Source organism: Mobula birostris, chromosome 9 (assembly GCF_030028105.1).
Source record: "Mobula birostris isolate sMobBir1 chromosome 9, sMobBir1.hap1, whole genome shotgun sequence".
Classification (NCBI taxonomy): domain Eukaryota; kingdom Metazoa; phylum Chordata; class Chondrichthyes; order Myliobatiformes; family Myliobatidae; genus Mobula; species Mobula birostris.
This window is the reverse complement of record NC_092378.1, coordinates 74,669,567-74,687,962: the sequence shown is the minus strand read 5'-3', so window position 1 is coordinate 74,687,962 and position 18,396 is coordinate 74,669,567. Positions and strand designations below refer to the sequence as shown.

At 41.4% G+C, this 18,396-nt stretch overlaps 1 protein-coding gene across 5 annotated transcripts in view; it reads right to left on the bottom strand.

Moving 5' to 3' along the window:
- slc38a4 (solute carrier family 38 member 4) overlaps nucleotides 1-18,396 on the bottom strand; it is a 125,417-nt gene that overhangs the window by 48,604 nt on the left and 58,417 nt on the right. For 4 of the 5 annotated variants that reach the window (XM_072268267.1, XM_072268270.1, XM_072268269.1 and 1 more), the window contains exons 2-4: nucleotides 7,313-7,549; nucleotides 2,956-3,049; nucleotides 2,715-2,830 (exon numbers count right to left, since the gene is read on the bottom strand). In XM_072268267.1, the coding sequence (XP_072124368.1) occupies nucleotides 2,715-2,830; nucleotides 2,956-3,049; nucleotides 7,313-7,431 (329 nt within the window). In that variant the 5' untranslated portion in view covers nucleotides 7,432-7,549. The remainder of the gene's footprint in view (nucleotides 1-2,714; nucleotides 2,831-2,955; nucleotides 3,050-7,312; nucleotides 7,550-18,396) is intronic. The other variant, XM_072268266.1, reaches the window with a different exon arrangement.

The following is an 18,396-nucleotide window of genomic DNA, read 5'->3' as shown; positions in this document are numbered from 1 at the left end:
CTACTATGAATACTCACAAGAAAATGAATCTCTGGGTAGTATATGGTGACGTGTATTTTGATAGTAAATTTACTTTGAACTTTAAATAAGTACAAACATTTATGTAAACATTTGAAACAATTTGCAGAATGCTGCATTTTATGCTTCAATTAATTCTGATGGTTTGGAATATAAACTCAATTTAACTTGATTTTTACCAGTTCCAGGCAAACAACACAGGCAATGCTGATGGTTAAATAACCAAATTTGAGTCAGAAAATGCCACAGCCAGTCAGGACGAACTCCTGAAGCACCAGCTTCTCTTTTCTCTTTGTCCTTCAGGTCACCGGTAACTGGTCAATACCAGCAGCAGCTTAAGCATCATATGCTCTGATGTGCATAAATTTATTTATCATGAAGGATGCACAAATTCCAGTTCCACATCTCGGCAATTTAAATCAATGTTCAGAGTGATTCCAGACATTCCTTTTGCTAAATCAGAGTGGCCAGGATTCTGGAGCCACTGGATGCCAATTGGATTAGCCAATCCATTTGGATTTATAATTTCTCCATTATATTTATTAACCATAAAAATAATTAGATTTCATCGAAATGTTGGAACAATTCCCCAATTTTATTTTTGATGCCATATATTGTTTACTGCTGTGTCTTGTGAGACATGTAACCAGCGTCAAATGGTCATCCTAATAGTTTTCTCTCATTCACCTATATTCTAAAAGGACAATCAATTGTGAACAAAGGTTTTGAGAAGTCATGAAAACTTTGTTTTCCATTATGTTTATTGATACAAATGATTTGTTTGAAATCAAACAAACTCAAAAAGACTAGATTAGAATTTGGTGAGGACTGGTAAAAACTAACATAAAAACTAGTTGAGATTGTATTGGTTCTGAACAAATCTGTTAAACTCTCAAGGTTTTGTACTTAAAAGATTGCCTAGTAAATCAATAACATCTTGACCCCTTCCTCTAAATCTTGAATTAAACACTGTGCCTGCCAATGTAAATAGATTACAGATAATTATAGACACAGGAAATAAGTGTTACCTTCATATACATTTAGAAATGCCAGCCCAGAGCTCTGATATACAGTAACTCTCTTTACAGAAAGAACCTACAGTGAAACATTGGCAATCTGATCCTTCTCTTTAGCAAGTCTGTTGTTCCCACAATCAATGGACTCGCTTTCAAGAACTCTTCATCTCTGGTTCTTAATACTGTATTTATTGCTTATTCATTTATATTATTATTTCTTCTATTTGAATTTGTACAGCTTGTTGTCCTCTGCACTGTTATAGTTGCGAGTAAGCCCACAAGAAAATGAAACTCAAGGTTATGTATGGTGATGCACTTTGATAATACGGTTTACTTTGAACTTCAAGACACATGTAGGGAGGCACAGTAGCATGGTGATTAGCGTAACACTCAACAGTGTCAGCAATTGCAATGACAGTTCAATTCTGGCTGCTGTAAGGTTTTTCATATTTCAAAGTATTACCAGTTAGGGTTAGCAAGTTGTGGACATGCTATTTCTGCTGGACAGTGCTGGAAGCATGGTGATGCTCATGGGATGCTCCCAGCACATCCTTGGACTATATTGGTCATGGACAGAAACAACGCATTCCACTGTATGTTTCAACGTACTTTTGATTAAAAAAAGCTAATCATTAATTTCGGCACAATAATGTGCAATTTTACCTGATGGAAAATCCAATCTGATGAATGTCTTTCTGCTGTGTGCAATTTCTGTACAAGGTATAACAGCATTTAACTGGTCAAACATCACACATCTACACATTATTTCAGGTGCAGAGGTACAATAAACTGAGTCAACACCCGAGTTCTTAGGTGGAATTGAAAAGATGTTAGCTGTTATTTCAAAGAAAAATTATTGTTGGCAATATTTATTCCTCAATCACCATCACCAAAGCAGATAATCAGTTTGTCACTATATCCTAGTTTGTGGAAGCTTTCTGTGCCCACATTATCTGTCATATTTACTATATTAACACTTTGATGGTGCCACAGTAGCACAGTAGTTAGCATAATGCTACTACAGGCAGGATGTTCTGGAATTTGGAGTTCAATTTTGGCATCATTTTATAAGGAGTTTCTGTACGTCCTCTTTGTGGAATGTATAGGTCTTCTCCAAGTCCTCCCCTTTCCTCCCACAGTCTAAAGATGTGCAGGATAGGATAATTGGTTATTATAAATTGTCCTGTGATTAGGTTAAGGTAAAATTGGGGTTGAAAGATTGCTGGAGTGGCATGGTAGAGCATTTGAATTACCATGAAAATAAATGCAAGTATTTATTTTTCATCCTTATTCCAAACTAAAAATTTAAACATCAGCTTTATTCATCGCAAGTACATCAAAACATAGTGAATTGTGTCGTTTGTGTCAGATCAAATCAGTGAGAGTTGTGGAGGCAGCCGGCTCTGGTGCCAATATAGCATGCCTACAGCTCACTAGCCTGAAATGCATGTCTTTGGACTGTGGGAGGAAACCCTCATGGCATTTGGAAGGTACGAACTCCTTAGAGACAATGGTGGGAATTGAACACACTTCGATGATGACTGGGACTGTAAGGTGATCCATTAACTGCTCTTATTGTGTCAACTAGTGCAGTTCTATGAAATGCCAGGATTCTAGTTGTCTCAGTATCTGTTGTGCTTCAGACTGAATCCTGGACAGTAAATTGACATCAATACTCACACAAACAGTAAGATTCCAGTGTTGGCCATAGCGTAGGACAAGCCGAGGATGCCACTGCCCATAATAGCATTGCTGAGATTAAATGCTGACATACCAAATGATATCATCCCAGGATGCTGCGAGGAATACAATGCCAAGTCAGTGCATCTCCATACAAAACAAGCACAAATCTTAGTACTTACAAGAAGCAATCAACCACAAAAAAAAGCCAAAATGAAAAAATGTTGGACACATTACTCACATATTCTTCCTGATATTCTTCATATTTTGTTTTCCTTAAAAATCCACTTGTTAAAAACCTTTGACTTTCGGCATCATCTTCATTAACAAATTGACTGGGGATAGGAAGCAAATATCAGTGAGGCAACAGTTTGTGGAATCTCAGCCACAAGGCAGGGAGCCAAATCCAACCTAAACCCATACCCTTCAGCTAACTCTAGTTGAGGCCATTTGGTCCATCTTACTCATTCTATCAGAATGGCTTTTACTAAAAATTTAATCTGTGGTCCATCTACACCTCACAGTGGCTTCTATTTGCTTCAGTTCACTTCCACTGACTTCAGTGGAACCAGATTTCAGAAGCAAAGCAGGTTGTGTAGTTACTATTACACACATCTTATCATATTAATTTATCTTCACTAGTTCATCCAGAAGTCTTTTCTCAGCTTCATCACTTAACTTGAAGTCAAGATTCCAAACATCAGCCCAAATTGCTCCTATTCGAGTTTGAGCTCATGATCTCCCATTGTATCGAGCAGTTCTGTTTTATTTACTGAATACTGTTGTATTCAATAAAGATCCTGAGATCTAGACATAGGATGCTAGTTCAATGGACGTTTGGTGGGCTGCAATCATCGTGAGCAGTCATTTGTTAGTGAGACAACATGAGATTTAAAAACTTGGAGTCCTTTGGATCTTCTTCAGTATGGATCAGTTCTTAACCACTTCCCTTCAATCTTCTAAACCCAAGGATAATTCCAGATATTCCCAATGTTTAAAACAGGGTTTGAGTGGAACAAAATACATCCAGTTTTGTAGCAGGATACACCAGACAAGGGTAAAGTATGAAGTTTTGGTTTGACCAGTTGTGGCAATTTATGATAACTTCCTCTACCCCAGAATAAATCATTGGGATCTCTTCTGGGGAAGGTACAATGTGTATTTAAGGGATGGGCTACACTGGAACCCGAGGAGGACCAACATCATTACAGGTAGTTTTACTAGAGCTATTTGTGAGGGTTTGAACTAATTTGGCGGGGGATGGAACTGGAGTGACGGGGCTGAGGATGGGGCAGCTGGTTTACAAATCGAGGCAGCATGTACTGACACTGTCAGCAACAAGAGTCTGACGGTAGGGCAAAATTGCAATGAACAAGTTGTGTTGCAGCGTAAAAGAGGGACAAATCAAAAAGGGTGATGGATAGAGGAATGAAGGTATTATATTTGAATTCACACAGTACAAAGAATAAAATAGTTAAACATTGTAGCACATTTACAGACTTGCATGTATGATATTGTGAGCATCAATGAATCATGGCTGAAGGAAGATTATAGCTGGGAGCTTAATGTCCAAGGATATACATTGTATCGAAAGGACGGGCAGGTTAGCAGAGAGTGTGGCTCAGATCTATTGGTAAAAAATGAAATGCAATCATTAGAAAGAGGTGACATTGGTTCAAAATATGTAGAATAGTTGTGGGTAGAGCTAAGAAACGTTAAGGTTAAAAAGACCCTGATGGGAGTTATATACAGACCTCCAAACAATAGCAAAGATGTGGGCTACAAATCACAATGGGAGATGGAAAATGCATGTCAAAAGAGCAATGTTACAATAATCACGGGGGATTTCAATATGCGGGTAGATTGGGAAAATCAGATTGGTGCTGGATCCCAAGAGAAGATATTTGTAGAATGCCTTTGAGATGGATTTTAGAGCAGCTCATGTTTGACCCCCCCCCCCCCCCCAGGGAATCAGCTATTCTGGATTGGGGGTTGTGCAATGAACCAAATTGATTAGGGAGCTTAAGGTACAGGAACCCTTAAGGGAAGTGATCATAATCTGATAGAATTCACCCTGCAATTTGAGAAGGAGATGCTAAAGTCAGATATATCCGTAGCACAGTGGAATAAAGAAAAGAAAAGGAAATTTCAGAGGCATATGTACATCTATGTGTATATACACACACACAAAAATTAGTGGGAAGTTAGGAATTTGAAGCTTTTAAAAACCAGAGCAACTAATAAAGTCCTAGAGGAGGAAAAAATGGAACACAAAGTAAGTTAGCCAATAATATTAAAAAGGATATCGAATTGTTTCTTCGTATATATAAATCGTAAAAGAGAGGCAAGAGTAGATATTGGACCGCTCAAAATAAAGATACTGGAGAGATAGTAATGGAAGACAAGAATATGGCAGACAAATTGAATAAGTATTTTGCATTAGTTTTCACTATGACAAACACTAGCAGTATGTTGAAAGCTAGAATGTGTCAGGGGGCCAAGGTGAGTGAAGTTGCCATTACTAGGAAGAAGGTGCTTGGGAAACTGAACGGTATAAAGGTAGTTAAAGTCACTTGGACCAGATTGTCTACACCCCAGAGTTCTGAAAATGGTGGCTGAAGAGATTGTGGAGGCATTAGTGATGATCTTTCAAGAATCAATAGATTCTGGTTGACTAGAAAAATGCAAATTTTACTCCACTCTTCAAGAAGTGAGACAGGTGGAAGAAAGATAATTATAGGCCAGTTAGTCTGAACTCAGTGGTTGGGAAGAAGTTAGAGTGAATTGTTAAGTATGTGGTTTTGGCGTTTTGAAGGTACATGATAAAATAGGCTGAAAAGTCAGAATGGTTTCCTTAGGGGGAAATCTTACCTGACAAATCTGTTGGAAATCTTTGAAGAAATGACAAGCAGGATAGACAAAGGAGAATCGGTTGATGCTGTTTACTTGGACTTTCAGAAGGCCTTTGAAAAGGTCCCACACGTGAGGCTGCTTAACAAGCTAAGAGCCCTTTGGTATTACAGGACATATACTAGCATTGGCTGACTGGCAGGAGGCAAAGAGTGGGAATAAAGAGAGCCTTTTCTGGTTGGCTGCTGGTGACTAGTGGTATTCCACAGAAGTCTGTGTTGGAACCGAGTCTTTTTAAGTTATACGTCAATGATTTGGATGACAGAATTAATGGCTTTGATGCCAAATACAAAGATGGCTGGAGGGACAGGTGGGGTTGAGGAAGGAGAGAGGCAAGAGAAGGACTAGGACTTAGATTTGGAGAATGGATGGAGAAATGGCAGATGGAATACAGTGTCAGGAAATGCATGGTTCTGCAGTTTGGTAGGGAAAATGAATGGAGAGAAAATTCAAGAATCTGAGGTGCAAAAGGACTTGGGAGTCCTCATGCAGGATTCCCTAAAGGTTACTTTCCAGGTTGAATCAGCACGGAGGAAGGCAAACGCAATGCTAGCATTCATTCCGAGAGGACTGGGATATAAAAACAAGGATATAATGTTGAGACTTCACAAAGTACTGCTGAGCCATGTTCTTGAACCACTGCAGTCCCTCTGGAAAGGAGTTCCTGGATTTAGAATCAGCGATGAGGAAGGAATGGGTGACTCACAGAGGAATCAAGAGCAGAGGTATGTTATTCCCTTGTCCTGTTTGGTGCCAAAAATCTGCTTTGGGATTTGCATGGGAGAACAATTGATTTTATAGATGGCCTACAATGAAGCCACAGTATACCGGTAGAGTGAATATTCAGGTAGATGGATGAAGTGAAATTCAGTCAGATTCATCTTTTGTTAGGACAACATTACTTGTGGATAATAAAAGGTATTCATTTTTTTTTATATATATTCAATGTTATTGAGCCATTTACTGATGCAATATTGTCAAAGGCATTTGGACTACTTGTTCATTGCTGACTAGTGGGCAGCCATTCCTATTAATCTCATTTTCCAGACTTGGTTCATAGTTTTCTACCGCTATGGTACAGTGTGTATATATCACTGTTCCCCTGAACACATATTTCTCCAACTCAGTACACAAGCGCACTGCTGCCATCTGCAGACAAAAGCTCAGCTTTTACTCTAGATGACTAAAATGAATTTAATTCTTCTCATACTGCCCATTAAATAATCAGACTCAGCACTACAGCACAGAACAAGGCCCTTCAGCCCATCTAGTCCATGCTAAATAGCTCTTCTGCCTAGTCACATCAACCCACACCTGGACCATATCTCTCCATACCCCTTCCATCCATATACTCATCCAAACCCCTCTCACATGTTGCAATCAAACTCACATCTACCACTTCTGCGGGCAGCTTACTCCACACATGCACCACCCTCTGAGTGACAACGTTCTACCTAAATATTTCACCTTTCACCCTTAAACAATGACCTCTAACTGTAGTCTCACCCAAACTGAAGAGAAAATTCCTGGATGCATTTACCCCATCTATAACCCTCATAGCTGAACAAATAGTTCACTTTAGTTGAAACTTCAAAGTAAAGAATTTAAATCCAAAATATGAATGAAGCTTTCATGTCAGTGAGATCAACTTCTGCATCAAATACAAACTTCCCTCATCCCATGCTTACCTGCTAATTGTAGCTTTCTCTAGATCTGGTAATTTGGTATAGCCGTCATCCATACTGTCATCACTGTTGGTCTCATCATCAACCTCATTTCCTACTCTCTCCAGCTCCATGCGATCCATATCTTCAGTCAAAACAAAACCAGTGAGAGAGAGAAACCAGCAAAAATATTTTAGAAGTTTTGATGTATCGTTTCAATGTCTGCAGAGATCTCCTGGGCAGTGTTCTGTTAAAAGACAGCTGGAAAAAGAGATTTCATTGAGTCAACATACTATTTGTAATAGCTGGCAGTCCTATCCATACGCATTTACTCCTTTGTAAAACATCAGTAAAGGGTCAACTGTATATTTGTCAAAGTACTTGTCATTTCCATTGACGTCAACAATCTCATTATTTAACAGCCAGAGTAGGCTACAAACGTGATATTATCAGTCTATCATGACACAACACTTTTACCCGTGACACAAGATATTCTACAGATGCTGGAACTTCAGTGTAACACACAAAATGCTGGAAGAACTCAGCAGATCAGGCAGCATCTATGGAAAGCAATAAATGGTTGATGCTTCAAGTCAAGACACTTCACCAGTCCTAATGAAGGGTCTCATCCTGAAATGTTGACTGTTTTTTCTTTTCCATAGATGCTGCCTGACCTGCCGAGTTCCTCCAGCATTTTGTGTATTATTTTTACCAGTAGTGAGCTAGCCATTCTTGCTGCTGACTTACGCACCAAGTCTAAACATTACATTAGATATGACGAGTTCGGAGCTGGTTCCTCAGTGGCAAATGTATAGCTCGCCTTTACATGTGTAAACATATTATTGCACATGGAAACCTGGATAAGTCATACCAATGATATGACTGAGATAACCTTAACAGCTGGATAAACAGATATTCAAAAGCACTCACAAAAATAAAAAAGTTAGAATTTAATAAGAAAACACCAGAAGACTTCTAATGTAGTGAATGTAAAGTGTAACTTTAGCATTTAACAGTTTCTTGCAGTTCTAACCACATGGGTTTTTTGAGTGAATCTTCCAGCGATTGATCAAACTGTTACATTTCACAATTGGACTACATGATTTTATAACCCTTTATAAGGTCATCTCTCAGTCTCCTATGTTCCAATGAAAAGCCCCAGACTCTCCCTGTAACCTCAGGCTCTCAAAGTCCTGGCAACATTCTCATGAATCTTTGGAATCAGTGCAATTGGAAAAGAACAGGTAGCAAGTTTGAAACTTCACCATAATGAACACACTCACTGTAATTCTGAACTCTGTAATACTTATGTGGGAAAATATGTGCATTTTCTCCCCAACATCCAAGCCATTGTTATGAATTTTCAAGAAAATTAAACCATTTAATGACCATATAAAGACAGAAAAAAATATAATCTCCAATGACTAAGTAATTTGTTTCCCTCATTGTGAATTGTGAAATTCTTTAGTGGCTGTTGAGATTGTATTAAACAATTTGAAAGATTGGGTAAATGCCAGTAAAGGATGAATGTCAAATAACCAAATACCAGAATAGTCATCACTAACTGAAACACAGGGTTTCCAAATTATCTATTAAGCAATATAGCACACAATATAGCTTGCCAATGTTACCTTTATTTGAATAAAATCTCTCGAAGCCTTTCCTATCTAACAGTCTTTTAAATATCGTATCTGCTACAATCATTTCTTCTGGCAGCTTATTCCAATACTCACAAGGAGGAATTCCTTTTAACTCTTTCTCTTCACACCTTAACCAATGCCCTCTAGTTTTGGAATTCCATTTCCTGAGAAAAAGACAGTGCATTCACCCTATTGATGCCTTGCATGATTTTATAACCCTTTATAAGGTCATCTCTCAGTCTCCTATGTTCCAATGAAAAGCCCCAGACTCTCCCTGTAACCTCAGGCTCTCAAAGTCCTGGCAACATTCTCATGAATCTTTGGAATCAGGGAATTGGTTTATTATTATTATGTGCTGAGATCAGTGAAAATCTTCAGTTGTATTTATGATGTGATCTGTATGAACAGTATTAAGACAATTATAGTACAAGGCAAGAGAAAAACAGTATGCAGAATAAAGTCTGACAGCTACCGAAGTGCAGTGCAAGTAGGCAATATACTGAAAGGTCATAATGCAGTAGATTGCAAGGTCTGGAGTTCCTCAGATGCAATGGTGGTATGGGCATAAGGGAGGGGGTGTTATAAGAAACCACTTTTACTTACAGTGAACTTTTATAATTTGGTTGAAATGATGAAAGGTCACTGGAGCATCGGTCAACACACACTTCCGTGAGAGAATTGAATAAATATTGAGAAGGTAATGATTTACAGGAGATTAGGAAATGAATAGTGAAGTGGAGCCATTTACATACTTCTTTGAAAGCGCCAGCGCAGGCATATTGTGCTAAATGGTGACTTTCTCTGCAGGTGGCTCGATGATTTATTAATATGTCCCAAAATTAATGGAGATTGCATTATATAGAACATAGAATAGTACAGCACAGAAGGTCCTTTGGCACACAATGTTGTGCCAGACCTCAAACCCTGCCTCCCATATAACCCCCACCTTAAATTCCTCCATATACCTGTCTAGTAGTCTCTTAAATTTCACTAGTGTATCTACCTCCACCACTGACTCAGGCAGTGCATTCCACGCACCAACCACTCTGATATCTTCCTGCAATATCCCCCTTGAACTTTCCACCCCTTACCTTAAAGCCACGTCCTCTTGTATTGAGCAGTGGTGCCCTGGGGAAGAGGCGCTAGCTGTCCACTCTATCTATTCCTCTTAATATCTTGTATACCTCTATCACGTCTCCTCTCATCCTCCTTCTCTCCAAAGAGTAAAGCCCTAGCTCCCTTAATCTCTGATCATAATGCATACTCTCTAAACCAGGCAGCATCCTGGTAAATCTCCTCTGTACCCTTTCCAATGCTTCCACATCCTTCCTATAGCGAGGTGACCAGAATGGGACACAGTACTCCAAGTGTGGCCTAACCAGAGTTTTATAGAGCTGCATCATTACCACGTGACTCTTAAACTCTATCCCTCGACTTATGGAAGCTAATACCCCATAAGCTTTATCAACTACCCTATCCACCTGTGAGGCAACTTTCAGGGATCTGTGGACATGTACCCCCAGATCCCTCTGCTCCTCCACACTACCAAGTATCCTGCCATTTACTTTGTACTCTGCCTTGGAGTTTGTCCTTCCAAAGTGTACCACCGCACACTTCTCCGGGTTGAACTCCATCTGCCACTTCTCAGCCCACTTCTGCATCCTATCTGCATTCTTCGACAATCCTCTATACTATCCACAACACCACCAACTTGTGTGCCATCTTCAAATTTGCCAACCCACCCTTCTATCCCCACATCCAGGTCGTTAATAAAAATCACGAAAAGTAAAGGTCCCAGAACAGATCCTTGTGGGACACCACTAGTCACAACCCTCCAATCCGAATGTACTCCCTCCACCACCACCCTCTGCCTTCTGCAGGCAAGCCAATTCTGAATCCACCTAGCCAAACTTCCCTGGATCCTATGCCTTGTGACTTTCTGAATAAGCCTACCGTGTGGAACCTTGTCAAATGCTTTACTGAAATCCATATAGATCACATCCACTGCACTACTCTCATCTATATGCCTGGTCACCTCCTCAAAGAACTCTATCAGACTTGTTAGACATGATCTGCCCTTCACAAAGCCATGCTGACTGTCCCTGATCAGACCATGATTCTTTAAATGCCCAGAGATCCTATCTCTCTTTTCCAACAGCTTTCCCACAACAGATGTAAGGCTCACTGGTCTATAATTACCTGGACTTCCTTATTTCCTTTCTTGAACAAGGGGACAACATTCACCTCCCTCCAATCCTCCAGTACCATTCCCATGGAGAACGAGGACATAAAGACCCTAGCCAGAGGCTCAGCAATCTCTTCCCTTACTTTGTGAAGCAGCCTGGGGAATAATCCACCAGGCCCTGGGGACATCCATCCTAATGTACTTTAACAACTCCAACACCTCCTCTACCTTAATATCAACATGCTCCAGAACAACAACCTCATATTGTCCTCACTGTCATCAAGTTCCCTCTCATTGGTGAATACCGAAGAGAAGTATTCATTGAGGACCTCGCTCACTTCCACAGCCTCCAGGAACATCTTCCCACCTTTATCTCAAATCGGTCCTACCTTCACTCCTATCATCCTTTTGTTCTTCACATAATTGAAGAATGCCTTGGGGTTTTCCTTTACCCTACTCGCCAAGGCCTTCTCATGCCCCCTTCTTGCTCTCCTCAGTCCCTTAAGCTGCTTTCTTGCTTCCCTATGTTCCTGAATAGACCCACTTGATCCTTGCTTCCTAAACCTCATGTATGCTGCCTTCTTCCTCCTGACTAGATTCTCCACCTCAATTGTCACCCATGGTTCCTTCACCCTACCATTCATCTTCCTCACTGGGACAAATTTATCCCTGACATCCTGCAAGAGATCATTAAACATCGACCAGATGTCCATAGTACATTTCCCTGCAAAAACATTATCCCAATTCACACCTGCAAGTTGTAGCCTTATAGCCTCATAATTTGCTCTTTCCCAATTAAAAATTTTCCTGTCCTCTCTGATTCTATCCTTTTCCATGATAATGCTAAAGGCCAGGGAGCGGTAGTCACTGTCCCCCAGATGCTCACCCACTGAGAGATCTGTGACCTGACCCAGTTTGTTACCTAATACTAGATCTAGTATGGCATTCCCCCTAGTCAGCCTGTCAACATACTGTGACAGGAATCCGTCCTGGACACACGTAACAAACTCTGCCCCATCTAAACCATTGAAACTAATCCAGTGCCAATCAGTATTAAGGAAGTTAAAGTCAACCCCATGATAACAACCCTGTTATTTTTGCACCTTTCCAAAATCTGCCTCCCAATCTGCTCCTCGGTATCTCTGCTGCTACCAGGGAGGCCTATAGAATACTCCCAATAGAGTAACTGCTCCCTTCTTGTTCCTGACTTCCACCAATACTGACTCAAAAGAGGATCCTGCTCCATTACCCACCCTTTCTGTAGCTGTAATAGTATCCCCGACCAGTAATGCCAGCCCTCCTCCCCTTTTCCCCCCTCTCTATCCTTTTTGAAGCACTGAAATCCAGGAATATTGAGAATCCATTCCTGCCCTGGTGCCAGCCAAGTCTCTGTAATGGCCACTACATCATAATTCCATGTATGCATCCAAGTTCTCAGTTCATCACCTTTGTTCCTGATGCTTCTTGCATTGAAATACACCCACTTTAGCCCTTCTACCTTACTACCTTACACCCTTTATTCTGCTTCTCTTTCCTCAAAGCCTCTCTATATGTTAGATCTGGCTTTACTCCATGCACTCCTTCCACTGCTCTATCGCTCCAGGTCCCATCCATCTTGCAAATTAGTTTAAACCCTCCCAAACCATGCCAGCAAACCTACCTGCAAGGATATTGCTCTCCCTTCTGTTCAGGTGCAACCCATCCAATCTGTACAGGTCCCACCTTCCCCAGAAGAGATCCCAATGGTCCAAAAATCTAAAATCCTGCTCCCTGCACCAACTCCTCAGCCACGCATTCAACTGCCATCTCCTCGAATTCTTACAGTCACTGTCATGTCGCACTGGCAGCAATCCTGAGAACACCACCCTTGAGGTCCTGTTCTTCAGTCTTCTGCCTAGTTCCCGAAACTCACGCTTCAGGACCTCATCCCTCTTCCTGCCCATGTCGTTGGTACCAACATGTATCACGACTTCTGGTTGCTTTCCCTCTCATACCAGGATATCGTGTACCCGGTCAGAGACATCCTGGACCCTGGCACCTGGGAGGCAACAAACCATGCGGGTGTCCTTCTCACTTCCACAAAATCTCCTGTCTGCTCCCCTGACTATAGAGTCACCAATAATGACAGCTCTCCTCTTCTCCATCCCACTCTTCTGCACCACAAAAAGTTTTTTCATTAAAATGAAAAACAAGAAAGACAAAACATTTCATACTTGTTTTAACCCAACTGCGCAATTTAGCTGTATTGTAGCTCATTTTTTTGGTTACCAGAACATACGTCCCACAAGTACTCAGTGCAACTCCTCAAATCAGTTGACAAGAACTCAATAAATATTTACCAATTCCAGCCTAAATTAACAAAATTTACAATGAGGTAAAGCTCCAAAGCAAATGCCGAAAGAACAGTTCCTGTAATAGTGGTGAAAGGGAAGGGGTGGGATATTAAAAGAATTCAGCTAATAGCCACACTGCACTATTTGCCAAGATGAATAGGATAGATGTGATTACAACTTGTTTGGGACAGAATCTGAAATGACCTTGCTCCTGAAGTGGTTGGGTGGGCGGAGAGACTAGATGTCAGGCCAGAGACAATGTCCATACCCAAATTTTACATATAGAAATTACATCTTGAACTATTGTGGCACCAATATTTCTTCTCTGGGTTCCAGTGTAAGAAATTCAGTTAAGAGGAAGAGTGAAGCTTTATCTTTTCCAAAGTCCTCAACCTTTACACTGAACATTTCAATGGGACATTAACTTATAGACAAACTTGTCAAGGCAGTAGGAAAGATTGATTCATAGCCTTTCATTTCTATTTTTCTATTCAGAGTTCTGCTATGTGAAGTAGTTTTAACTGATGGATTCCCAACCATTTATGCTCATTCTGATGCGGTAGCCTGTGTGTTCAAATCCCACTAGCGAGATCTGAAGCCACAAGGCAGGGAGCTAATCGAATCCTAAATGGAATAATCCCTATCCTCTAATTTCAGTCGAGGACAGTCACTTGACCCATCTTGCTCATTCTACCAGAATGGTATTTCTCAAAGATTATCTGTGGTCCATCTGCACCTCGCAGTAGCTCCTACTTGCTTCAGCTCACTTCCAGTGACTTCAGAAGTAAAGCAGGTTGTGACAGAACATATCAATTTAGTGACAGGGGAACATTACCTTCTCCTCATCATAAGACCATGATAGGAGCAGAATTAGGCCATTTGGCCCATTGCATCTGTTCCACCATTTCAGCATGGCTGATTCAATTTCCCTCAGGCCCAATCTCCTGCCTTCACCCTAAATACCTTCATACCCTGACCAATCAAAAATCTATCAACCTCTACCATAAATCTACATAAAGACCTCCACATCGGCCTGTCACAAACAATTCCACAGATTTACCACTCACTGGTTAAAGAAATTCTTCCTCATCTCCATTCTAAACAGACACCCCTCTATTCTGCATTCTTGCATCTTATTAGATTTATTTTTCTTCACCAGCTCATCCAGAAGCCTCGTCTCTGGTTCCTCACTTAATTTGAAGTCAAGATTCCAAACGTCAGCCTGAATTGCTTCTTCTCCTGTTTGACTACTGGTCTTCATGGTGGAGAAAACATCTAATATGCCAAAAAAGGATGTTATAGACAAAGTGGGACGTGAGGACCTCGATAAAAATCACTGTCACTAAACAGATAGTGATGAGAAAACTAGAGGCCCTGAAGGTAAATAAGTCCCCTGGACCTGATGGGATGCATCCCAGAGTGCTGAAGGAATTGCCAGAGGTTATAGTAGACACGTTAGTAATCATTTATCAAAACTCTCTAGACTCTGGGCAGGTCTCGGCAGATTGGAAGACAGCAAATGTCAGGCCACTTTTTAAAAAAAGAAAAAAAAAAAAAGATATGGGCAAGAGACGGGCTACTATAGGCCAGTTAGCTTAACATCTGTAGTCGGGAAAATGCTTAAAGCTGTCATTAGGGAAGAAATAGCAAAACATTTAGAAAGGAGTGGTCCCATTAGACAGACACAGCATGAATTCAAAAAGGGCAGGTCCTGTTTGACAAACTTACTGGGGTTCCTTGAGGACATAATGAGTGCAGTAGATAGAGGGGCACAGGTGGATGTCATTTGCTTGGATTTCCAGAAGGTATTTAATAAGGTGCCACACAAGAGACTTATAAATAAGATATGGATGCATGGAGTCGGAGGAAGTGTATTGGCATGGATAGTGGATTGGTTAACCAACAGAAGGCAAAGAGTTGGTATAATTGGGTGTTTCTCCAGTTGGCAGGCAGTGGTGAGTGGGGTGTCGCAGGGGTTGGTGCTGGGCCCGCCGCTGTTTACCATTTACACTGATGATCTGGAAAAGGGGACTGAATGTAGCATAGCAAAATTTGCTGATGACACTAAACTGAGTGGAAAAGCCAATTGTACAGAGGATGTGGAGAGTCTGCAGAGGGATATAGATAGGTTCAGTGAGTGGGCCACGGTCTGGCAGATGGAATACAATGTTGGTAAACGCAAGATCATGCACTTTGGAAGGAATAATAGAAAGTAGATTATTACTTAAATGTTGAAAGATTGCAGTATGCCGTTGTGCAGAGGGACTTGGCAGTGCCTGAGCACGAATCGCAAGAAGTTGGCTTGCAGGCACAACAGGTTATTAAGACGGCAAACGGAATGTTGGCCTTCATTGCTAGAGAGATTGAATTCAAGAGCAGGGAGATCATGCTGCAGCTGTACAGGGTACTGGTGAAGCCGCACCCAGAGTACTGTGTGCAATTCTGGTCTCCATACTTGAGGAAGGATATACTGGCTTTGGAGGCAGTGCAGAGGAGGTTCACCAGGGGTTAACCTATGAGCAGAGATTGAGTTGCCTGGGACTACACTCCCTGGAGTTCAGAAGAATGAGCGGGGATCTGATAGAAACATACAAAATTTTGAAAGGGATAGATAAGATAAAAGCAGGAAAGTTGTTTCCATTGGTAGGTGAGACTAGATGTAAGGCACATTGCCTCAAGATTCAGGGGAGAGGATTTAGGACGAAGATGAGGAGAATGATTCCCATAGAGTGGTGAATCTGTGGAATTCTCTGTTCAGGGAAGTTGAGGTTTCTTCACTAAATATATTTAAGAAACAGTTAGATAGGTTTTTACATAGTAAGGGAATTAAGGGTTACCGGGAAAAGGCAGGTAGATGGAGGGAGTTTACGGACAGATCAGCCATGATCTTATCGAATGGTGGGGCAGGCTCCATGGGCCGGATGGCCTACTCCTGTTCTTATTAACCCATACTCTGTCATTTTGCTCCATTGTTCCTGTTAACTTTTCAGTATTGACCCCATCCTTTAACCTCTGATGAAAATGGATCCAATTTAATCACTATATTACTTCCATGGAAGCTTTTGCAAAAATTGACTATGGCATTTCCCACCTTATAATTGAAACCGTGCTTCAAGAACGGCATGGAGTGAAAATAATTCTTCCGAAAAACTAACAAAAACAGATTGACTTGAATTTGACTAGCAACTTTTATGGCCAGAGAATAGCCCATATTTCTAAAGAATTCACCATCAAGTGGAGAACAGAAACAAGTGCTTTGGTTCACCATGTTTATGCCAACTATCTCTGCTTCTGCTACAACCTTCTATACCCTAGCTTTTCATTTATCCAAATACTTGATTGTCCCTGCCTCCATCAACCCCACAAGTCCCTAGGGTGAAATATTCTTTTTCAAATCCCCTCTTACCTCAAAATCAATCACACTGGAGATACAGGTTACATATAACCATGAGGTATCTAGTATGATAGTGTAGTGGGTAGTGCTTGCAGTTCTCACTTTCAGCTTCCACTGCTGACTAGTGGTCTTGCAAAAAAAAAAAAAAAAAAAAAAAAGTTGAATGTGCAAGTCTCTCCCTGCTGGTACATAGCCTCTCCAACAGCAAGCCTCATGTAGTGCCTCCTCGCTGGTGACACACGGAAACTCAACTGCTTTCAGATTCGGGCTGAACTACAGAGGATGGGGAGGAGGTTCTCTGTAGCATGTAAGCCCACCACCGTGTTTGCAGGCCCTGGTGCTCATGTATCAGACCCCCACCTGTGCGTAAATAGCCCCTCTGCCTTGTGGGCAGCCTCGGGAGAGATGAAGGCTACAGGAGTAAACCTGGACAGTAAATCTGGAGTGGTGCCCCCAAGGCAGCTGGATGTCATTGAACATCCTTCTGGCAGCTCCTGCAACCAAGTTGGTGCCAAACATATTGCTTCATCAGCTTTCCTTTGGACTACACTGGTGAGGCCGAGAGGGCAATCTCAATGACTGGGATTTCCATAGCTTCCATTCAGCGTTGTGATAATGATCACCATCATCACCCATTGTCCTTTGACATAGACAGATGCCAACTATCAGGAAAGAGAATAAGCAGTATGTGGTCTTTCCCTCAGTAACAGTTATATTGATTTAGATAGTATTGGGGAGGATGAGCTACCAGAGGAAAGTCAAGCAATCAGGTCTCAGTCACTGAGTATGGCTCTTTGGTTCAGAAGGGAAGTGGGGGGGGGGGGGGGGGGGGGGGGGCGGGGGGGGGAGAAGAGAAGAGGAGAGCAGAGGTGTTCAGAGATTCATTGGTTCAGAAGGCAGATAGGAAGCTCTGTGGAGGAGAATAAAAATCAGATAATCTGTTCCCTCCCAGGTGCCATGGTCACGGACATCTCGGATCAAGTCCATAGCATTCTTAATAGTGAGGGTGAACAAACAGAGGTCATGGTGCACATTGGTACTAATGGCATGGGTAGAATGGGTGGCGAGGTCCTGCAAAATGAGTTCCGGGAGTTAGGATACAATACAGGATCTCCAGGACTGGGATCTCTGGATTGCAAGCGCTAGTGAGGCAGGCAAGAATAGGAAGATAGTGTAATTTAACAATTGTTCAACTGATGTTGCAGGAGGGAGGGCTAAACATTTTTGGATCATTAGGCTCTTTTCCAGGGCAGGTGGGATTTTTACAGACTGGAAAATTTGCACCTGAACTGAAGGGGGAATTGATAACCTTGTGTGAAAGTTTACTAGTGCTGCATGGGGAGGTTGCAGGGTGATGAAAACCAGAGGCAGGACAGTAAGTGGAATCACTGTAGATGTTAAGACAGTAGCAAAGATGGAACCAGAAAGGTTGAGCACATTGGACAAATGTTTGAGTTGTGTCTATCTGAATGCAAGGAGTACTGTAGATAATTTTGAGGGTGAGAGGCAGTGAAGAAATCATAATACTGGCTTTTAAGAGGCATTTACAAAGGTCC